The sequence below is a fragment of the Polyodon spathula genome, chromosome 4 (assembly GCF_017654505.1).
Source record: "Polyodon spathula isolate WHYD16114869_AA chromosome 4, ASM1765450v1, whole genome shotgun sequence".
Classification (NCBI taxonomy): Eukaryota; Metazoa; Chordata; class Actinopteri; order Acipenseriformes; family Polyodontidae; genus Polyodon; species Polyodon spathula.
In genome coordinates, this window is record NC_054537.1 from 91,723,948 (window position 1) to 91,748,940 (window position 24,993).

The window sequence follows — 24,993 nt, forward strand, 5'->3', positions numbered from 1 at the left end:
GGCTCCTCCTCCTCCCTCTCTGGCTCTGGGGACAACGGCGGCTCCTCCTCCCTCTCTGGCTCTGGGGACGGCGGCTCACCCCTCTCTGGCTCTCGGGAAGGCATCTCCACCCTCTTTATTGGAGTGACTGGGGCATCTCCCATGTCTACCGCCAGGTAATTAACTACCATGAGGGCAACCTCTGGGAAGGACGCTGGGTGGTGTTGTTCCTTCCACTATTCCCACCTTTACCCATCTCGACGCCACAGAGTGTTGATAACTATGGGGAGGTCGTGGTCTGCCTCAGGGTGCATCGACCAGTCCCAGATCTCCTGGGATGGTGGTGAAGGTGGTGGTGCTGGAGGTAGTGGGGTGGCCCCTGATGCCCGGGGTGAATACTGCACCTCTTCCTGGGCCTGGTTTTGGGGGCGTCCTGCCCAGTTGTGGCCATCCTCCTCACACCGGCCACACCAGTTTGCCCGTGGCACATCTGGGCAGGACTGCCAACGATGGTCCTCCTTCCCACACCAGGAACACCAGGGGAAGAGGCTGGCCGGGTCCTCCAGTGGTGGCTGCAGCAGCTTACATTTCTTCAGCTGCTGCTTTTCCTGCCTTTGTCGTTGTCTGCTCTTCTTTCCCATAATCCAAAAAAATAATAATAATTCTCCCAAAAATAAAAAAAAAAAAATTAAAAAACATAAAACTCCTTTTAACACTCATATACAGCAGGCGTTCCAAAATATAACCAGTCTCTAATTGACAAGTCTGCCAGGCAGTTGCAGAGAGGAAGACACCCTTGGAGTGGTGGAGGAGATGGGTACAGAAAGCACAAGGTTCAGTACGGTTCCCCCTGGGCTTAAAAAAACAGGGGAGCTCATTGTAAACAAGCCGGCACTTGCAGTCGTTCGTTGTCCCTTTAAATGCAGACCCAGACACAGAATTGAAGTTTTAAAAGCTCTGATGCGCTATTTTTAATAAACAAACAAAAATGAAAACAAACACCTAGCTCTACTCGAGCAATAACTAAAACAGGGGAACCTAACTAAAAAATTTGATGGAAAAAGAACCTAACGAACGCTTGTGATAGTTCGCGCAAACTATCAAGGTCGTCGTGACTTGTCTGACCCACGCAAAGAATTTATGGGACGTAAATACCGACCTGGCTCTATTACATAGCCAGGGCAGGGGATAATTAACACGTCCCCTATTAATTGATTATATTAATTGGTAATTGGGGGGACTGTGTTATATATATATATATATATATATATATATATATATATATATATATATATATATATATATATACACAGTGCCTATAGAAAGTCTACACCCCCTTTCAAAATTTTCACCTTGTGTTGCCTTATAGCCTGGAATTAAAGTGCATAAAAAAAAAAAAAAATCTACATATCCTACCCCACAACTTCCGAGTGAAAAAAAATTTCTAGAAATTTGTAGAAAATGAATTAAAAATAAAAACTGAAATAGCTCGGTTTAAATAAGTGTCCACCCCCCTTGTAATAGCAATCCTAAATTAGCTCAGGTGTAACCAATCGCTTTCAAAATCACACACCATGTTTAGTGGCCACCTCCACCTGTGTTAAATTGTAGTGATTCACGTGATTTCAGCCTAAATTCAGCAGTTCCTGTAGGTTCCCACTGCTGGGTAGTGCATTTCAAAGCAAAGACTCAACTATGAGCACCAAGGAGCTTTCAAAAGAACGGGCAAAGTTGTTGAAAGGCACAGATCAGGGGATGGGTATAAAAAAATATCAAAGGCCTTGAATATCTCTTGGAGCACGGTCAAGACGATTATTAAGAAGTGGAAGGTGTATGGCACCACCAAGACCCTGCCTAGATCAGGCCGTCCCTCCAAACTGGATGACAGAGCAAGGAGACTGATCAGAGAGGTTACCAAGAGGCCAATGGCAACCTTGCAAGATCTACAGACTTTTATGGCCAAGTCTGGTCAAAGTGTGCATGTGACAACAATATCCCAAGCACTCCACAAATTTGGTCTGTATTTTACTCAAGAAAGCCCACCTTGATTCCCATTTGAAGTATGCAAAAAAACAAGCAGGAGATTCTATATCCATGTGGCAAAAAGTTTAGTGGTCTGACGAAACTAAAATGCAACTTTTTAGCCTAAATGCAAAGCGTTATGTTTGGCGCAAACCTAACACAGCACATCACCCAAAGAACACCATCCCTCTTAACTCAGAGGGGTAGAGACTTGTCCAATTATGATCTTCAGTGTTGTATTTTTAATATATAATCTTTTTCTCAATAGAAACTTATTTCCCCTTAGTGTGGAGTATGGTGTGTAGATAAGTGGAAAAAAATCCTAATTTATATGCTTGAAACTCTGAGGCCACCCCATGTATGTAAACAAACAACACGTTTCGATGCTACCGTGTCTTCAGGTGAACTTGATGAAGACAGTGTGTGGAAATGCCTTGTTTGTTTGTTTTTATAGTCATGTTTTAAATATAATTTTTTTTTTGAAGAAAATAAATGAGTAAGAGTTATACAACTGATCCTTTTGAAGCAAAATATCGAGAGTGCGACCATGAATGTCTCTACGGAAACTCTTTTGATAAGCCATCTAAACTGAAAGTTTGGCTGAAAGAATTGTGAACTTTTGCATTGCCGTAGAGACTCACCATATGTGATTATCTTATACTGGTCAGCACCTTGTTAATATCAAGCATTGTAATGCACAAATGACCTTTCTTGTTATATATATATATATATATATATATATATATATATATATATATATATATATATATATATATATATATATATATATATATATATTTATTTTAAATAGCACTTTGATGTAATAATTTGTTCCATATATACTGTCTAATTTTAAGGCAATTATTATGGAAATTATTAGCTAGTTTGATTTGATTTTATTAGGTTGTGGCATTAAAAAACAAAGCCTTTCCACTTATTCTAAACTACATTGTGGTTTTATGTAGCCTACATCTTGTTTATCCTGTTTCTTCAAGTGGTTTATTGTGTGAACATATTCTTTTAAAATAAATTATTATTTGCATTTTACATATGCACACACAAATCACAAGGACTACAGAAAATGAATAAACATGTGCTGTAGTTTCACATTGTTTTTATTTTGTTTTGGTGTGTCTTTCATCCTCTCCCTCATTTAAATGACCATGTCCAGCCACTGTCCTCAATAAAAATGCATACATGTGGCCACTTATTTGTAACCAGTTGGTCCTCATAATCGCAAAAGTAAGAAGAACATGAAAAAAGGTGAAAGAGTGTATGTACTGATTACAGTATCTACATAAATGCATCAGATTACAGCCAGATCAATTTGAAGCATCTGTATGAGGGTAGAAGTGCATGATAAAAGTTTGGTGAAGATTTGTGTAAAATGAAGCCAGTTATCATATTCCCCATGCAGAGTGTGACAGGCAGAGCCAGATGGATGGACAGACACGGTTAAGCAAGACTAATGTGACATTTCCAGTAGAGGTACGTTCTAGTCAAAAAACAACATTACAGTTACCGCTCAATTGTCCTGTTAGTTTTTTGTAGGCATAACTGTTCTCATTGTAACATAGGCGAATATAGAAGTGTGTGTACAATAGTAAAAAACTTTCTTTTCTTCTTGATATCAATATCAGGGGTCATGCAACTGAAAAAGCTTATGAAAAAATTTGTAATTATGCACGATAACGACAGTCATGTCCTCCAACTCCAAATCCATTAATTTTTAACAGCATGACATTAGATGAAAGCTATGTGCACTTCTTTTAATCACAGGATTGAACGAGAATAAAATCCATTCTTTTTTCTGCTCCGATTTTTGGTTGGTACCAACAATTGCTAATGTTAAAATTACCTTACCACCCTCTCTGTGGTGGGGGTAATAAGTCAGAGGTAATTTTTGTTGGCCCCGTCCAGTCGTCCAAGGTTCTGAGACTTAACATGTGTTTGCAAGAGCAGGGTAATGTTATTGTTTCAATGTTCAAAAAGCAGTGTAATGCATTGGAGTAAGGGAAAAGTTGCACACAATGATGGTAAATGTTTTTTTTGTTTTTTTTATTAAAATATCAGCCCTATATACAGGGAAATTATAGTGTAATACAATGTTACTATGTATACACTCAGTCAGCCTGATTGAATTACAGTGACTGCAATATATATATAATAGATATATATATATATATATATATCTATATAGATATATTATATATAGTCTTATCCTGTGTTTGTTTGAAAGGAATAGGCACAATTTTTGTGCCAACAGTTGTAACCTTGTTGAGGTTTAGGATGCAGTGGATTCCCCCTTCGATCTCCCGGGACTAGGCCCTTTGTATCTACATTATTATGCTCCTCTTCCTCCCCTCGCCCTTCTTTAGGGGTGTTGGACTGGTCCACTGATGGATGGGTTACAACAAATAATTAATTAATACAAAACATAAAACAAACCACATACACTAAGTCAAGCAGGCAAGACAAATTGTTGATTAAAACCCAGATTAGCAATGACACTTTTTTAGACCAATCTATCTTCAACATTGTTTTCTACATACAGATCAAATTGTATCAGCTGTATTTGGTCTCAAAACTGCTTTTTCAACAAGCTTCTTTTTTTGGGGGTGTGATTTCTTGTGGTGACGATTGAAATATGACTCTGTTGTTGTGGAGCCCTTTGGCTATAAAGACTTTGGCTTTAACAACTGTTTATGAATCTGATATCATTACAAATAAGATTAAGAAACACACACTGCTTATTAACTACTCTGCAGCTACAGGTCACACTGTAGGGAGTTTAAAATGCTTTGAAATGAAATCTCTGTTTCCCCAACACAATGGGAATTCTATTGCAGAATACCAGTCAGATTGCTGTATGTAAGCTTCCATATATTCATTGTTAGCACACTTAGAGAATGCTGACAGTCTTATGAGTGTTGCTTCTGGGCTTGTCTGTCACCTGAACAAGAAAGAAAATTAAGTTTGGAAAAGTTCAATGATATTACTACTGCAGTCATTAGCAAATCTTACCTGGTGTGCAATTCCAATCACTGTTTCACATGTAATCTTTTAAAAGAAACACATTTTGTATTCATATGTCATTTAAAGAATGCTATCTGGTAGCATAAAGAAAGCTCTGTTTGCAAGCCCTAATCTCTGGTAGTCTTACACATCCTAAGTCTTCTTTCCTGTCATTAACACTGCCAACTGCTTCCCCTATTGACTGGCATGCTTTGACCTGGAGGACATTTCTGGTATTAAATAACTTTGAAAGCCAAGCATGTACCGACCAACTAAAAGTCATCCAAATTGAGAGGGGTCTTTAAAATACTACTGTATGATACCATATATATGTGTCATAACAGGTGTTTCTTTCAAAATTACAAATATATGTTGTGTATATTATGGTAATTTACCTAGGAATATATAAGGCCAGAGGCAGAACACAATACACAGGCTCAGCGCCTAGGCAAATATCCAACATTGTCAATACCAGCACAAGGTGATGGTTTTTACAAAGTAGTGATCACAGGGCTACATATTAAAAAGAATTATGATCCAAAAGGGAGCAGGTACCCATCTAAGTACCTGAATTAAGCGCACAGTTTTCCAATTGCTACAGTATAGGGCTTCTAGTTTTCGGGTTTTATTTTTGATCACGTGATGTCCCTTTTAAACATATTTTGGGCCAATTCGCTTTCTTAATCACAAACGATGTGCATTGATCTCACCTGATTCTATTTGAACCTGCATTTTGTTGTGGCTCTAATCGCCGAATTCAGTTTATTAATTTCCACTGTGTTAGTTTCTAGTAGTGGGTTAGTTTCTTAGACTGCCTTTAGCCATAGGTGATGTGCGTATGCAGAAATGACATGGGATACTCTCATAGTTTCTGCCAATATTGTCCCTTACTCTTGAATATATAAAAATAATAACAACAACAATAATAATAATAATATGGGAAAAATGCACCATGCTTAGGTAAATAATAATACATAGAATAATAGTGAAAAACAAGCAATACATAACTAAATATAAATGCATGCAGTAGAACTTAAAATCTACTTATACTACATCAAAACTTTTAGTACTACTGAAAGGAAAATGTAGTGCACAAGCCCTAAAAGGTGTTTGCGATAACATGCCAGTAATTATATGAAGCCTGAGTGTGGCATTCCTAAATATCACATAAGCTGAGACAGTCAGTGGATGACAGAATATTACAGCTTGAATCACATCCTTGAATCCGCTTAAAGGATTTCAGGAATATGTTTACACCTATTATTTTGGTGTGAAATAAAATTCCATGTGGATTTGCAAAGCTTCAAATATAGCCCCTGCATATGGAATACTATTGACAGGTGCTGTGTGGTTGATATTTATTGCACATCTAGATGACTGCACATCGTTTTCTTCCTGTTTTCAGTGAGTGAATCCAAGTCTGTTCTTATTTTCACAAAGTTGTGTTTGGGAAGTCCCAGCACCCAGGGTACAGTGGCCCTCCCCACTTTATTCTCACCGTGAGAGACAATGGGTGTTTGTAGAATTATGCCTTAAGGATTACTCATGATCTTTTTCCCCCTCTTGTATTTAGCTTTATGAAGTGTCAGTGATGAATTTGGAGCAAGAAAGGCCATTTGTTTGCAATGCCCCGGGCTGCTCCCAGGTGAGTGTAATGGAAACAATGTAATAATATATGTCTTGACGATAAGAAGGAACGATGAGGAGAAATGGCACGTACATTGATGAAATGCAAAAAAAAAATGTAATGTTTTTTTTTTTCTCTTGGCCTTTTGTCATTGATGTAAAGATTGATACACTTTTGTTAAAGCAGTACAGTAGACTTTTTGTCAAGTTCATTTTCACTATTTCAATTGTACCCACAGTTAGAAACACAAGCCCTATATAGTTACCAGAGGATCACTAAAACCACATTTTCTGTGCAGCAAATTAGAGCAACTTCTTGGTTAATTATACCACTCACCTAATAAAACAGGAAATATGTATATGGGTATAGCATTAATACTTTTAAACATATACATCTGACACCTCTTAAAACATGCATGTATGATTATTGATAAGAAAAAAATATATAATGACTGAAGTATTCTTTTGTTTGGCATTATCTGCTGTCATGAGTACATAGCAGGATGTTGTACTTTAAACTCTTACTTAAATTCGGTCAGTATTATATTGACATACTGGATGTGATATGGAAAATGTTGCCAGAAGGGAACATATGATGTGATATATTGACACACCTTAAAAGCAGCATGCAGAAGTTACTAAATGTGGTATGTGGTATGGTAAAGTCTGTTTTCATATTTTTACAGTACAGTGCATTATTCCTTTCATAAATCAGAAAAAGGTGCTTTCTGAGACTGTGTTTCCACATGAATTCTGTCTCTTAAAGTGAGGAGCAGTCTGAAGTTTGGTTTTCTGACCCAGGGGTAGGGGCTTTGCTGTTCACAGCTGCCAATCATGATGTGAATTTAGTAACAGTATTTAATAATGTTATTTAATACTACTTTTTAATAATAATATTTAATAATCGTATTTAACCAGCTACTACAATATAAAAACAGAACATTGGGAATATAGCTTGGAGTTAAGAATACTGTAGTAGATATATTGTTTTCCCATAACTTTAAAACAAAGTTGATATTTTTTATATTTCTCAATTTTAATCATATTGGTTCTATGAAAAATAGTCCACAGTCATGTCTGTTTCTGTGTTGTGTTCATGATGTTATAATCACAATCGAGCCTAGCTCTCGGATGGGAAGGTTTGAGGGGTTTGTACAGTTGAAATGGACTTTTAATAAGCCGTCTTTGCTAAAGCCAGAACTGTGATCAAGTCATTATTATGAACAAGGCCTTTTCCATTTCAGCAAGCCAGTATCACTGCACGATATGAAGCATTTCAGCAAGCCAGTATCACTGCACGATATGAAGCATTTCAGCAAGCCAGTATCACTGCACGATATGAAGCATTTCAGCAAGCCAGTATCACTGCACGATATGAAGCATTTCAGCAAGCCAGTATCACTGCACGATATGAAGCATTTCAGCAAGCCAGTATCACTGCACGATATGAAGCATTTCGTACACTAAATTACTATTACCGTTATTTTTTCGCTGAAAATTTCAACAATGCTTTAGTTTAAACAGTATGTCAGCTTAACTTAAACACAGTATATTGAAACATCACTTTTCTTCATAAATGGTTATTTATTTATTTTAAATTAATACATACAGTATTTTGGCCTGCAGCAAATCCAAATTACTGAGCTTCCAAGAATGTACAAAGTGAACATTAATAATATGCTGATAGACATGGTGAGGCCTGGCTATTCTATATAGAACCCTATTGCTCCTTCTGGCTTCTATAAACATTGTAATATACTGAAAAACACAGGGTTCAGTATAATGAGGTTTAAAAGGGAATTTGAACTCTAATTCAGGGTTCAGAATATGAAGCATTAAGTAAAGGAACCCCTAGTTTAATAACCCTTTAGTTTAATATGGAACCCATTGTTTTAAAACCTGTTGTTGTTCTCTATACAGGAATGTTTCTTTATAGAACTTAAACAAAACTAATTGTTCTGATTTTGAAACCATATGGTTCTTTATAGAACAGAAGCCTAGCAGTGGAACACACAGTTAGTTTGCATTTTAGCCTTGTTATAGTCCTTTGTTAGTGTCCTTGGCTTGTGTGTTACGCAATGATGTGCTGGAGTAAATTTAAAAGCACTTCTCATGACATGCAGTTGTAAAAAGGTACCGTTAGCTCATTAAAGGTAAATACAAAAATAGCTGTAAGTGAACTCTCACTGTCTTAATTGAAAGCATTTAACCTGCATGGATTGAAACATGATTGTAATATGATGCAAAAACATTTGTATTTCGACCAAAATTCAAAAAAATGCCATAGATTATAATTTAGGAGCATGGTAAAATATGTATTTTTTATATTGGAGGTCTTGCACCAGTTATTGTGCGTTCCCTTACAGAAATGTCCTATATGATCCTATAGTGGTACTATAGGACATTATGAGACTAAAAAGGTTTTTAGAGAAATCCTAAAGGATTCTTTTAAAATAAATATCCTCCTATAGAACTCAAAAGGGTCTCCCTGTAGTAGTACTATAGGACACTCTATAGGACTAAAAAGGTTTTAAAGAAATCCTATAGGATATTTTATAGGACTTGACCAATTTACTATAGTACTTTATATAGGTTATTTCTGTAAGGGATTGGCTAAAGAAAAGATATGAACAACTGTAGTTTGTGTCCCTTTTTTCAGTTAAACACAATACCGAATATGAATATAAAATGTAATTATATTGAATTGCAATATTAGACACCAGTATGAAATAATAAATGTATGTACAAAGTCTCTCAAGATTATATACAAACTGTAAAGATGTGTTTTAAAGAAATAAGGAAAGGATTACTGTATTGTGTCTCCTCATTAAGTTAAAGTACAAGTTAATAAAAATATTCTTGTTCACACAGAGTCTATATATATATATATATATTAATCTAATATATATTATATATATATATATAATATAGATATATATATATATAAGTGCTAAATTTAAATGTGTTTGATTCTGGAATGTAAAACAAAAGATAAAATGGCTTGTAACCAGGAGGGCCCCGGTTCAAATCCCTGCTCGCTCACTGACTCATTGTGTGACCCTGAGCAAGTCACTGAACCTCTTTCTGCTCTGTCTTTCGGGTGAGATGTTGTTGAAAGTGACTCTGCACTGCAGCTGATGCATAGTTCACACACCCTAGTCTCTCTGTAAGTGTGTGTGTGTGTGTGTGTGTGTGTGTGTGTGTGTGTGTGTGAATTATTATGATGTTATGAGTTTAGTAAGTTAGTTATCTTAGTGCAAGTCCATGGTGAACCCTCTACAACCTCTCTCTGGTTTTCTCTGCACATTTCTAACTTGTACACTAATGCCAGCTTTTTTGTGCCTGACAGCGTTTTCCCACTGAGGATCATCTGATGATTCACAGGCACAAGCATGAAATGACTTTGAAGTTTCCATCAATAAAAAATGATAATATGCTATCAGGTAAGAAAGTACAGGCAGCACAGCTTTGCTGATATGATCAATTCTCACAGAAAAGATTTATTGACAAACTGTATTTTTATTTTGAGGTATACTGTGCCTGTGGCCAAAGAGCCTTATTTGCATTTATTTTTTGTAAAGGGGGAACACCTTAAAAAACACATTATTCGTTCAGGGAACTTTGAACAAGTTTGCACGTACAAGCCAAAGTTTTCAGGTTGTGCTAGATATTTTACAGTACGTTTAACAAAGTCCTGTTGTAGTTTCTTTTTAAGGTTTTTTTTTATTTATTGTATCTCTTTGATTAGCTGTAACTAACTTTGGCCTTAAAACTAATTTGCTTACAATTAGGTGTTAACATGGAGGTTAGCAGCAGCGTTTAAGGTAAGTTAGCAATTGTTTAGACAATGCATCTTCTAGTCCTGTGGTTTCCAACCCTGGTCCTGAGGACCCCTGTGTCTGCGGGTTTTCATTCCAACTGCGCTCTCAATTACATAACTAGACCCTTAATTGAACCGTTAATTTTCTTAATTAGATATTTTTAATTGTTTTCGGCTCTTAACAGTTGCTATTGGTGGTGAAAGAACATTATTAAAAAAATTGTTGGGACCATTTTTGTCAGTCACAACATGATGATATGCAAATCAGAACAGAGTGTTTATGCACCTGTTATTCTGTGAGAGTTCTATATATAGTTGTGACAGGAAATGGCGTTGTGGTGACGTCAGGCCAGAATGAGGAAGCACACAGGTAGGTATGGTGCAATGGCTTATGTGCCGTTTATTTTCAATAACACAAAAACAAAAAAAATATTTAAACAAAAATAAACTTTCTCACAGAGCGCAAATGAAACAGATAAACAAAAACAACTCTCGAACACAAATAGGTCAGGCTGGGCAATCGCCTTCACTGTTCCTATATGTTTCTTAGTTTTTAAATTAATCTCTCGCTCGCTCTCGTTCCTCCTCTGAACACCCCACCTAGAGCAAGGAGAGTTGCTTGCTTCAGTACGGTGGCCGAAGGGTTTAACTAGTTCGTAATTATTTTATTACCCCTTGGCTACAATCTGCACGAGTTTATTAATTTGTGTCACTGCCGGCTAGTTCAACAATGCACGAGCCGACAGCCACACATTACCGCGAGGTTTTTAATCAGCAACTGGCAGAGGATGGGCTGCCAATTTCGTCTCTGCCAGAAAAACAATAACAAAAACAAATGCATGGCGTTCCGCCATCATATATATATATATATATATATATATATATATATATATATATATATATATATATATATATATATATATATATATATATAATAAAAAATAAAACCCAATACAATAAATAAATAAACCCTGTTCTAAAATAAATACTGAACACTGTACAGGGTTGCTCGCCCTGTTACAATGGTATAGAGACTTTGTTAGCAATCATTATTGGTACTGTCCCACGCCTGAGAGAGCTGCTATTATGAATTACTGTCCCACAACCTGATGGATGTAACAGTATGTGCCAGCCTAAATGTAATCACCTGCTGAACGCACATTCCACCCTCATTCTTTACGACTCTCAGCTACCTATCGGAGAAAGAAGCACATGGCAAGGGTGTTTATCTGCAGGGTCTGACTTTCCTTTATCAACGCCCCGGATCCATTTAATCTCTGTGGGAAGCTTAGTCCTGAGCTTCCTTTCAGTCTAACCTGTTTAAAACAATAAAGCAACACAACAAAGCTCAGACATAACTGGGCAGTAATGTTAGTTAGTTAGAGCTGTTATACTAGTTATGTCTGCTAATGTCTCAAAGCAGTTTATGAAAGGATTGTGAAACATAGTCATAATATAATCGAGACAACACACAACTCTGATCTTATCCTCTGTACAGACTGGACATTTGCAGAGATTGTTTTTATAAGGACAGCTTGTGATCTGTGTGATCAATGATGCAGAACAATAACAGCTGTGATTTTATGCCTTCCTAATATTTATTCACTTTGGAAGGCGATATCAGATTCCCTGATATAACAACCAAGAGCTCTTGGATTTCTTTGACGTGGGGTGCGCTGTCCCTACTATGAGGCGCTTTTAATACGTGAAGATTGGGGTATATTATTTTAAGGCAAAACCAAATTAAAGGGGGCACAGCTGACATCGCGAGGGTCACAATCCCTCCTACAGTGTGGTGTCAAAAGTGACCTACACCACAAGGTATCGTTTTCACGGGCCTCCAGTTCAACCTCTCTGCATTAAAAGTGTTTTCATTGCCACTTCTGAATCTAGGGTCTTTAAATAATACATATTTCTGACATCTCTGCACTTGTAATGAGGAATGCTCTGGGGGAAAGCCAGCATAGGCTTGCCTCTGTTCTCTCCACATGACTGACAGCCAAAGGACACATGAAGATGCACTTTACTTTAATAAGCAGATCTTTCCTGAACCTGAAACCTTATATTGCCCCAAGGGTAGTGTTGTTTAGAGGGTGGTGGGGACTTAGCTGATGTTAGAACGGTAACCACTCACTCACTCAATGTTGGCCTATGTGATGCCTTGTAAATGTATACATTCATTGCAAAGACTGTCTTTTATGTTTGCTTTTCTCAAACTTGAATATTCTGTTCAGTACAATTGCTGTCCTGCTTTCACTGCTGGAAACCTGGAGACCGGCCTGGCTAATAAAATTAGTGTGGTGATCTCCACCAGTATGATTTAGGTTGATGGTAGGGTAGGGTTGAAATGCAATGTGGGATTGTAATACAAACTCACATAGCCGCTCTGCCCTTTCCATTTACTGGATTTAACCTGTACCCATGGACCTTTAATGAGAAATAAATTGCAAGGAATACAATCCAACAGTTTATTTCATAGGTCAGCTATATGTTGTGCTAATTCAATTCACCAGTCAAGCCATGCCCAGATCAACCCTTAAAAATATGAACACACCAGCTTCTTAAATGACAGATGTAAAACAGCAGTTTATTAAATTATTATCAACTCATTCCAGACCAGACACCTACGCCAACGCGCTTTCTGAAGAATTGTGAAGAAGTGGGGATCTTCAATGAACTGGACTGCTCCATAGAGCAGGAGTTCAGAAAGGCACAGGAAGAGGAGGACAATAAAAGGGTAGGTAACTGGAAATACTTTACGACAATGACAGAAGGCCCAACTGTGGGCACGGAGTTACTGTGCTATTGCTTCATTTAGGAAGACAGTGGTACCAGAGTGGAAAGTGGTTACAATGATATCAACACAGAGTAATATACAGCAGGTACATGACATCCCATAGGGGGATAGCGCTGTTTTGTCAGTGTCAGTCTGATTAGCTAATGGATAATGTTTCTGGGGCAGTTTAGTTTTGCCAGTGATATACCCCTCCACCACCCCCAAAATAAATAGTTCCTGCTTATGAGGGACAGTAAACCAACATGAGTCATGCTTTACATTATACCCCCTTAACTGAGTGTAGGTGTAAATTAATCATTTGTCATACAGGCTAAAGAGCACCCCTTTACCCAGCAGTAGTCAGAGAGTGAGACGGACTCTGTAACCAGACCTGATCCAGGTAAGCGGCACTGAGGGATCAGGTTCAACAGCTTCACCTACAGCCAGCTGGATTCAGGTTTCCACAGACCTGAGCATTAAGGATCCAAAACACATGTCATGGATTATATTAGCTCCACGGTGTGACTGGATACTGGATGCTGGTGAACAACCCCTGCATCACAGCAGTATTTAGAAAGTACCTGGACATTATTTGAATTGGCTCTGCTTACCTGAGTTGAAGGGAAATACACATTGCAGTTAAAATGCAACATAACCCTTGGGACAGATGAATGAGACAGGGAAAGATATCTCATCTCAAAGAGACATTGCCCTACACAATGTGCTTTGGCTGGTTCTGATGGGAAAAGATTATGTCTTAATAGTGTTAGCACTGTGATCACTGGTTCCTTTTCTTGTGTTGGAAGAAAAAGTGAGGGTGCTCAGTTTTTATACTTAAATCCAGGATATAATGATTTTTCAAAATGAAAAAACAAACTGTTTCTTTCTCTTATCTCTTATAACATATCTGTATACTGTAAAAAAAACAAAAAAAACAAGCAGAGTGCAGGGGACCAGATATAATGCTGCTGATGGTAATAAGATGTGAGCAGGGCCAGATTATGGGGCCCCAGGCAAACTACCTAGGACCCTACCTTCCTATATGTATAACAACAAATAGCCCATTTTGTGCTAGTTTTCATCAGGTGCCAGGTCCCGTCTAAGATCCATCCATTGTACTGCATAAATTCCGTCTAGGCTATCCAGAATATTACCAATAACAATCTGTGGTAAAAGCATTGCAAGCTGGACGATGTCTCCCGAGCTCGCTGTGCTTTGGCTACTTGGTTGAAGAACACATATTCTAATTTCAGCACAGTATTGTAAATTGACATTCTTCTTTTGATACTTTTGGACGGTTGGTGAACCTAAGTCAAATGCAGTTTAACTTGGCTTACTTCTTTCTGAATCACCAATACAACAATGCCAGTTAGCTTTCCTTGCTTAACTGTTAATAGAAGGTGTTTTTTTTTACCAGGGTCAGGGATAAGGTTTTTGACAGTTTGGGACTTTCAGCACCATTTGTAAAAGCCTCCTTTGCAGCTTGCAGTGCCTTGCAAATGTATTCAGACCTTTCCTGTGGTTTCCCATTTTGTGAAATTACAAAATAATGCATACACATTTTTTCCTCATTTTAAACTTAATATTTTATTAAAAGCTTGAATGCTCAAACTGAAGACTTCTAAGGGTAAGATAAGTTACAGTAAATGTCAGCAAAAGCTAAAAAGAAAAAATGAAATATGTTGATTGCATAATTATTCAGACACATCAACTCAATAATTGGTGAAAGCACCTTCTGCAGCAATTACAGCTGCAAGTCTTTTTGGGTAAGTCTCTACCAACTTTGCACACAGGCTTACAATTTGGTCTTGTCTGACCACAACACCTTTTGCCACATTTTTACAGGATCACTCAGATGCTTTGTTGCAAACTCCGTGTGGGCTTTGAGATGGCTTATTTTTAGTAATGGCTTCCTTCTTGCTACCCTGCCATACAGGCTACTTTTGTGAAGGGTTCTGGATATTGTTGACTGATACACATTTTCTCCCATCTCAGCCATTGAACTCTGTAGCTCTTTCAAAGTTGTCGTTGGCCTCAAAGTGGTTTCCCTCACCAGTTTCCTCCTTGCCCGGCTGCTCAGTTTGGAGGGATGGCCTGATCTAGGCAGTGTCTGGGTGGTACAATGCACCTTCCATGATCTCTGCTTTTCAATGACTTTATCCCTGACTTGCTCTGAAAGCTCTTTGGTCTTCATGGTTGAGCCTTTGTTTGAAATTCGCCTCCTGACCAAGGAACCTCACAGAGACAGATGTTTTTATTCTGAAATCATGAGAACCACTAATATTGAACAGGCCTCCACCTGTGTTAAATTGTAGTGATTCACATGATTTCAGGATAAATTCAGCAGTTTGTGTAGGTAGTGCAAGGCGCTTTCAAAAGAACTCTGGGACAAAGTTGTTGAAAGGCATAGATCACGGGATGGGTATAAAAAACTATCAAAGGCCTTGAATATCCCTTGGAGCATGGTCAAGATGATTATTAAGAAGTGGAAAGTGTATGGCATCACCAAGACTCTTCCTAGATCAGACAGTCCCTCCAAACTGGATGACCGAGCAAGAAAGAGACTGATCAGAGAGGCTACCAAGAGGCCAATGGCAACTTTACAAGAGCTACAGGCTTTTATGGCCAAGACTTGTCAAAGTGTGCAAGTAACAACAACAACCCAAGCACTCCACAAATCTGGCCTGTATGGTAGGGTGGGAAGCCAAGAAAGCCCACCTTGAATCCCATTTGAAGTATGCAAAAAAACACTTGGGAAATTCTGTAGCTGTGGCAAAAAGTTTTGTGGTCTGACAAAACTAAAATGGAACTTTTTGGCCTAAATGCGAAGCGTTATGTTTGGCACAAACCCAACACAGCGCATCACCCAAAGAACACAATCAATACTGTGAAGCATGGTGGTGGCAGCATTATGTTATGGGGATGTTTTTCATTGGCAGGGACTGGGGAACTTGTCAGGATAGAAGGGAAAATAAATGGAGCAAAGTACAGAGAAGTCCTTGCGGAAAACCTGCTGCCCTCTGCAAAAAAGCTGAAACTGGGATGGAAGTTCACCTTTCAGCATGATAACGACCCAAAACATACACCAAAGCTACAATGGAGTGGCTAAGGAACAAAAATGCAAATGTCCTTGAGTGGCCCCGTCAGAGCCACGACCTAAATCCAATTGAAAATTTGTGGCATGACTTGAAGATTACTGTCCATCAAAGCTCCCCAAGGCACTTGACAGAGCCTGAACAGTTCTGTAAAGAAGAATGGTCAAATATTGCAAAATCTAGGTATGCAAAGTTGGTAGAGACCTATCCCAACAGAGTCACAGCTGTAGTTACTGCCAAAGGTGCTTCCACCAAGTATTAACTTCGGGGGGTGGAGACTTATCCAATTATGATCTTTCAGTTTTGTATTTTTAATATATATATATATATTTTTTTCAATAAAAACTTTTATCCCCCTTGACAGTGTGGAGTATGGTGTGTATATAAGTAGAAAAAAATCCCCATTTAAATGCATGAAACTCTGAGGCACTGACACAACAAAATGTGAAAAAAGTTCAAGGGGGTGTAGACTTTCTATAGGCACTGTGTGTGTGTATGTATGTATGTATGTATGTATGTATGTATGTATGTATGTATATATATATATATATATATATATATATATATATATATATATATATATATATATATATATATATAAGGACTGATAGGGTAAAACACAAGCAGCCATTCATTCAGTTTTCAGGGCTCCATATAGAGAGCAGGAGGGACAGTGGTCAATGATTTTCCATCAAACGTTAAGTCTAAAACAAGGCTTAAGCAGTCAGGTTGCTTGTGCTGCTTTTCTGTCTGTACTTTGCGTCTCTATTGCAGTTGTTCTAAAACCAAGTCAGATCTGCTTACCTTCTAGACAGGTAGGTAACAGAAGTCTGCCTGTCAGGTACTTATTTCAAATTCACGTCAATGGCTGAGTCTCACTGGCATGTCATCTGCTCCAAACCTTAAGACACTGTTAGCCTTTTGGGTTTCTACATTTAAACTGGGCCCCGTCAACAAGCTTGAAAATGCTTCTCTCCTGGTCTTGTGTAAAGTTAACCTATACTCTGCATTGTAATTGGAAACTGCACCAAGGTGAAGGCAGAGCCGTGGATGAGCAACTTATACAACCTGGACTGCACTTGCAGAGAATCAAGGTGGATGGTTAACATCAATAGACCTTTAACGAATGTTACTGCTGAAGTCTTTGAGGCCTTGACTGGGGCTATCAACACTTGTTATGAGTATTTGCTGTTGAGTGCTGCTGTTGGACAGGGAATATCAGGGGCCTGTTGATCATAACCCTTTTATCTCACTTAATGCTTATGACTAAACAATACCAGGGCCTGGAGCCTGATATCTTGCATATCTCAAGTTTGGAGCTTGTGGGAACTCCGAGAGTCAAAAGGATCAAATGAAGTAAACCACAGCTCTAAGAGCACATAACGAATAAGAGGCCCTTCACTAAAAAACACATAACTTTTAATACCAACTCTTTTTATTTATGAACACTAATTAAAATTGGTAAGGAAAAAAATTGAATTAATTGAGCATGCTTGTGGTAAATGTAGTTTTCTTGGTCCCTTCAAAACCTGTTTGAAATTATTTAAATCAAATACAGTACATTCATTGTATTTGCAAGACTTAAGGAACTGAATGGGAAAAACTATCAAATGAATTTATTCTTTCAGTGTAATTATTAAATTGAACATATAGGTTATATAGAATACACTTACAAATAGTACAGTTTCCATTTTCTCCCAATTAGTTTTCATTAAGGCCCTAAGGGCTGGAACTGTGAAAGAAAGACAGGGTCACATTAATATACATCTTCCTGATTGGGTTACCAGTGACCCTGTCTTTCTTTCTTGTAAGGTACTGCACGCAGGAAATAAAAATGTACATTATAAATATCATATGGGAGATATTGAAATTGGAGAAGGAATCTATGAAAAAGACCTAGGAGTTTTTGTTGACTCAGAAATGTCTTCATCTAGGCAATGTGGGGAAGCTATAAAAAAGGCTAACAAGATGCTCGGATACATTGTGAAAAGTGTTGAATTTAAATCAAGGGAAGTAATGTTAAAACTGTACAATGCACTTGTAAGACCTCATCTTGAATATTGTGTGCAGTTCTGGTCACCTCGCTATAAAAAAGATATTGCTGCTCTAGAAAGAGTGCAAAGAAGAGCGACCAGAATTATTCCGGGCTTAAAAGGCATGTCATATGCAGACAGGCTAAAAGAATTGAATCTGTTCAGTCTTGAACAAAGAAGACTACGTGGCGACCTAATTCAAGCATTCAAAATTCTAAAAGGTATTGACAGTGTCGACGCAAGGGACTTTTTCAGCCTGAAAAAAGAAACAAGGACCAGGGGTCACAAATGGAGTTTAGAAAAAGGGGCATTCAGAACAGAAAATAGGAGACACTTTTTTACACAGAGAATTGTGAGGGTCTGGAATCAACTCCCCAGTAATGTTGTTGAAGCTGACACCCTGGGATCCTTCAAGAAGCTGCTTGATGAGATTTGGGATCAATAGTACCTTCTCCCCATTAGCTAAATAATGCAAGATAAATACAAACCATGTGATTACTAGCACACATTCACAATCACCATTTCAAAGTGGAGAGATGCGTTATCTTCAGTGTGTACTGTGGATAGATAGAGGTCAGGCAAGGTGACGTCTTGCTTCTCTTCAAACTGTACTAGTCTTTCAGCATTATTACAAGTGTCCAGCTGAGAGACCCCTCCAACTGACACTAACAAACTCAGGCTAAAATTAAGAGAGGGGAAATAGAGGAAGAGCAGTAAGCCACTCTACAGTAGCTGCTTGACTGACTTACAGGGAATACAAATACGTTAGAAAGACCTGTGCTGTAGGGTCACCATGGGTAACCATGACAGGACTGATACAGTGAAATGACTCTTCCACTGTTCTGAAGTGATATTTCAATATTCATCAATGATAACTTCCTTTAATTCAGGGAAGATGGGTGGAAATATGCAGTCTGAACTTCCTAATGGCCTGTGTGACCACTTGTTAGAAAAGACTTAAAAAATAATAATAATATACTGTCATTCCTAAAACTGTTTTAACGATATTTTGTGATGGGCAAGTTTGTATTCACTATATTATGTCCTTCATGGTTTTTGTTTTCTAGAACATTTCGATGCACGGCTCAGCAGGACCATCTTCACACCAACCCCCTCACACAAGGATGCCAAACCACGACACCAGCATTGGGATTCAGCAAGCCATGCCATCCCCACAGTCCAGTTCGGTCATCACACAAGCACCTTCGACAAACAGACAGATCGGGTAAGAGGCGTCAGCCCTTGTTTGCTAAGATTTCAAGGTTTAAAGGTAGTTGCCAGGAGTATCCTCCTAGTTCAAGTGATAGTGCCTTGCACTTGGCAGTCTGAAGGGTGATAAGTTGCTTATACTTTGTGATGTCACCAGGTTGCAAGTGGAGCCCCATGTCTAGGTTACTGCGATATTTTTATTTTGAAAATTCTTTATTCAGGAAGGCCATATGAAATAGTTTAACTCGTTTTCATAGATGTCCTGGCAAAAGAAATACATTTACAGTTTTCCACAAACAAAAACAGAAAGACACCATAAATACAGTCAATCAGTAATAAATAAATAAACAAATATAAAACACAGTGCAGTTCAACGAGCAGTTCAGTAAAATCATACAGTACACATACAGGGCTCGGATAAATACTGGAACAAAAGTACAAAATCGCTATGTGAGGTCTCTGATCTAAACGCAACTGGCAAGTGGTTCCAGTCAGAGGCTGCAGCAAAAGCAAACGATTTTCTACCCACAACACTCTTCACTGTAGGTGTTCCAAAATATTTAGTACCACTGACATTGCGCAAACTGTACCTACTAGAGAACTCCTGAAAAGAACTGTTTAAGTAAACAGGCAGTGCATTTTGTGCCCTTTTAAGGAGAGTCAGATACCAATGGTAGTTCCTTCCGTTTGCAGGTGTCAGTAAATTTAACCTGGAGTATAAGCGGCAATGATGATCTAGTGGGGTACACTGGAGTACAAACCTACAGATCCTGTTAAACATTGTATCCATCTTTTTCAATGACTCCTTGTTAGCTGTCCTATAGATGACATAATTGTAATCTAGAATGGGGAATAGAAGTTGTTATACATTTCCCTGAATTTTCCTGAATATTTATGTTTCTGTTTTTGGAGTAAAGTCAGGATTGCTTTTTAGTCGATAGCCATTGATTTCTACAACACAAAGCGTGTGAAAAATAGTATCGACCCTCATACGGGTGTTAATATTTGTGGTTACCTATAATATGCCTCTCTAATTATTTTTTTATCATCCCAATTGCGTCTGACCTCTAGATGTTTAAACCCAATGACTGACACTATTTTACTGGACTTTCTAAAAATGCATTTCTTTCTTGATATGAATGTATGCAATACACCCGCATTTCTTCCTAAGATTTGATGCAACTTGGTGGCATAGGAGCATAAGATAACTGCCTACTAGTACGTGTAAAGTTCTCGCTGCTTAATACATTTTTTGTTTTTACCAGAAAGGGCTGGAATGTGTCCCCAGGGTAGTTTTATTTTCTTCATAACAAGGATTTTACAAAAATCACAATGGTGACAGCTCTTACTTTTTGACGGGTTCATAAACATTTTTTTTAAATAGGAAACTGTTATAACCAAAGCCTTTCTTACAAGTCATTTCTGACAACGCAGTGCTCTGTTCAGTTCTTGTTACAGGCTAGGCAACTTTTTTAATTCTATATGTTTTCCTTGCTTCACATGTCTTAAAGCCACAATACAATATGCAATTTTGGTGCTATTCAATTGCATGCATGATTGCATGCAATCGATCGCATACAGTCGTGGCTGATTGCTCCAGGTGCAATAAGGTGCAATCGAATGTGATGCACTATATATATACAGTGGCTTGCGAAAGTATTGACCCCCCTTGGCATTTTTCCTGTTTTGTTGTCTTACAACCTGGAGTTAAAATTGATTTTTTGGGGGTTTGTATCTTTTGATTTACACAACATGCCTACCACTTTGAAGATGCAAAATATTTTTTATTGTGAAACAAACAAGAAATAAGACAAAAAACCAGAAAACTTGAGCGTGCATAAGTATTCACCCCCCCCCCCCCCAAAAGTCAATACTTTGTAGAGCCACCTTTTGCAGGAATTACAGCTGCAAGTCTCTTGAGGTATGTATCTATAAGCTTGGCCACATCTGGATTTTTGCCCATCCTTCAAGAAAAAACTGCTCCCGCTCCTTCAAGGTTGGATGGGTTCCGCTGGTGTACAGCAATCTTTAAGTCATACCACAGATTCTCAATTGGATTGAGGTCTGGGCTTTTACTAGGCCATTCCAAGACATTTAAATGTTTCCCCTTAAACCACTCGAGTGTTGCTTTAGCAATACTTAGGGTCATTGTCCTGCTGGAAGGTGAACCTCCATCCCAGTCTCAAATCTCTGGAAGACTGAAACAGGTTTCCCTCAAGAATTTCCCTGTATTTAGCGCCATCCATCATTCCTTCAATTCTGATCAGTTTCCCAGTCCCTGCCGCTGAAAAACATCCCCACAGCATGATGCTGCCACCACCATGCTTCACTGTGGGGATGGTGTTCTCGGGGTGATGAGAGGTGTTGGGTTTGCGCCAGACATAGCGTTTTCCTTGATGGCCAAAAAGCTCCATTTTAGTCTTATCTGACCAGAGTACCTTCTTCCATATGTTTGGGGAGTCTCCCACATGCCTTTTGGCGAACACCAAACGTGTTTGCTTATTTTTTTCTTTAAGCAATGGCTTTTTTCTGGCCACTCTTCCGTAAAGCCCAGCTCTGTGGAGTGTATGGCTTAAAGTGGTCCTTTGGAGAGATACTCCAATCTCCACTGTGGAGCTTTGCAGCTCCTTCAGGGTTGTCTTTGGTCTCTTTGTTGCCTCTCTGATTAATGCCCTCCTTGCCTGGTCCGTGAGTTTTGGTGGGCGGCCCTCTCTTTCAGGGTTTGTTGTGGTGCCATATTCTTTCCATTTTTTAATAATGGCTTTAATGGTGCTCCGTGGGACGTTCAAAGTTTCAGATATTTTTTTATAACCCAACCCTGATCTGTACTTCTCCACAACTTTGTCCCTGACCTGTTTGGAGAGCTCCTTGGTCTTCATGGTGCCGCTTGCTTGGTGGTGCCCCTTGCTTAGTGGTGTTGCAGACTCTGGGGCCTTTCAGAACAGGTGTATATATACTGAGATCATGTGACACTTAGATTGCACACAGGTGGACTTCATTTAACTAATTATGTGACCTCTGAAGGTAATTGGTTGCATCAGATCTTATTTAGAGGCTTAATAACAAAGGGGGTGAATACATATGCACGCACCACTTTTCCGTTATTTATTTTTGAGAATTTTTTTAAACAAGTTATTTTTTTCATTTCACTTCACCAATTTGGACTATTTTGTGTATGTCCATTACATGAAATCCAAATAAAAATCAATTTTAATTCCAGGTTGTAAGGCAACAAAATAGGAAAAATGCCGGTGGGTTAATACTTTTGCAAGCCACTGTAGCGGGTGTTTGGAAGCGGGAACGAGAGTATTTGTATACGCCTATTTTGTATTTTGATGTTGCTATGCGCATAGAACATATAGCACGTGTACTTTTGTGTTTGTAAACGTGTCTGATAAATAGTGTAATAAATAGCCTGCCAGTCTGGAAATAAGGTAACCCTTCTCGTATGGAGCCCGTCAAAGAAACAATCATTGGAAGAAATAACCTTTAAGATTTAAAAAATCAGTCTCATTCGTAGAATTTGGTTAATAGGGGAATGTATTGGTGCTCAACTCCAGGCAGCAGAGCCAGTCTGTGTTATCTTTTGTTACTGGAAGACAGCACTGACATGTACCAGCAAGGGCTCACTTACTAATACTGGGAGCAAGATCCTGCTCTTGGCACTCTTTATCTAATAGACACTTTTACAGCCTGTAATTATGAGATGAGTTCAAGTCTTTTTCATTTTCTTTTTAAGTATTGGTTAAAGTTGTTTAGAGACGGTGAATCTGGTGTCATTGTTACTGTCTCAGCCTTGTGCTCAGAATATGACCTCTATAATAACTTCTCATTAATTAGTTTTTTTTTAATCTTCTCTTAATTTTTGTGAGATGTTAAGCCTCCTTATACTCATTTAATTTGGGTTGCTGCTGTTCTTGTCTTGTTTTACAAGAAAATGGGAGTCAAAAGGACATAGAGGGCTTGGGGCTTGCAGTTAGTCACTGTCTAATTTGAAAATCAAGAATTTCTGATCACCCAGACCTCAGCTTTAACTAGAAAACGCTGCCTTTTAAAGTGTGAATGAAACACTATACAAACTTACAATTCTACTTTCAAACTGTGACCAGGTCAAAGAGCCTAAACAGTAAAGAAACTATTAATGATCCTATTTGAGCATAAAGGAAAAATGCAGTGGTGTGAACTAATAGTAAACTGGGGGTATTGTGGTCTTGAGTGCTGGGTTCAAAACACAGCTCAGCTATCAGCTACATGTGTAATCTTGGCCCCTTTGTGCCTTTCCCATGAAAAAGAGTGAATTAATGCATAATGCATAATGCCATGCAGAATCAACAATCATAACTACTTATTAAATAGTAAAGTACCCAACAAGTATCTTCAGAAAATGTGATAAATCATTGGTGGCAGATTCAGTGCTTTGGAGCCAAAGGATAGTAACTAAGTCCTCCTGGAAAGTAAAGACATCCTTTCGGTACCATAGAAAATCTGATGTATTATGCAGCTGCAATTGCAACACAAGTCACAGCAAGGATGGGAGCAGTGTTTTGTTTCACAAGTCAATTGGCAGCCAATCTTCATTGTTGATCTTCATTCTTCTCTGCTGCCATAGTCCCCACTAGATTAGCCCTGCTAGGTACTGCATAGAGCCTATTTTATTATCTTGCTTTCCTGCAAGAGACTAGCTGTTCAATACATAGTTAAACCGGCTTTACTGGTGTCAATTGTATTAGTTATCTATGATTCTAAAAGTATTGTTGTTCAGGCTGTCAGGTCAGACTAATGTCAACATTCTGTGATTAGGGTTTACATTTCCTTTTAACAAAAACCTTCAAAATATCTATAAGAATATTAGCACAATTACAATGTATGTTCACCAGATGGTGCCAAATGCTGAGTACCAATACTACTGAAGTTAAATAGAAGATACATCACTTTAATGAAACGACATGTTGACTAATTTTTTTCTCATTTACAGAATTAGGTAATAAAATCACTGAGAATTAAACAAAATGTTTTCCTTGACAGGAAATGCTAGAAAGAGCAATATGTATGGTGCATGTTTTAATTGTGTTTTTCATAAAAAAAAAAAAAAAAAAAGTATATATTTGCAAAACTGAATCAGCTTCCTTAAAGCACTCAAGAGAAGAGGGAGGGGTGTACCACTAAAACACCCCCCTTTGTTAAATAGAAGGCTGTTGCTATGGTTTACACCACTTAGATATCTTATAAACCGCATGTTTCTGGTAGAAATTAGGCTTTGGCAAGCAATATATTAAACTTAACTGGGATGTTTGGTTTGCATGTTGATGGTGAATGGATTTGTTTTGAATGCTTTAAGCACCCTGCTGTGTAATCTTCTAGATTTCTTTTCCTGTCAGAACTGCCGTTGTTGCTGTCTGTTAACTTATGTGATGTTTT

The 24,993-nt window shown here is 38.2% G+C and overlaps 1 protein-coding gene across 3 annotated transcripts in view; it reads left to right on the forward strand.

The window, feature by feature from the left end:
• creb5b (cAMP responsive element binding protein 5b) overlaps positions 1-24,993 on the forward strand; it is a 140,606-nt gene that overhangs the window by 15,250 nt on the left and 100,363 nt on the right. The window contains exons 1-5 of one of the 3 annotated variants that reach the window (XM_041249036.1): positions 3,468-3,489; positions 6,590-6,661; positions 9,992-10,085; positions 13,078-13,199; positions 19,434-19,591. In XM_041249036.1, coding sequence (XP_041104970.1) covers positions 6,608-6,661; positions 9,992-10,085; positions 13,078-13,199; positions 19,434-19,591 — 428 coding nt within the window. In that variant the 5' untranslated portion in view covers positions 3,468-3,489; positions 6,590-6,607. Of the gene's footprint in view, positions 1-3,467; positions 3,490-6,589; positions 6,662-9,991; positions 10,086-13,077; positions 13,200-19,433; positions 19,592-24,993 lie in introns of those variants that run through there. The other 2 variants (XM_041249037.1, XM_041249038.1) reach the window with 2 other exon arrangements.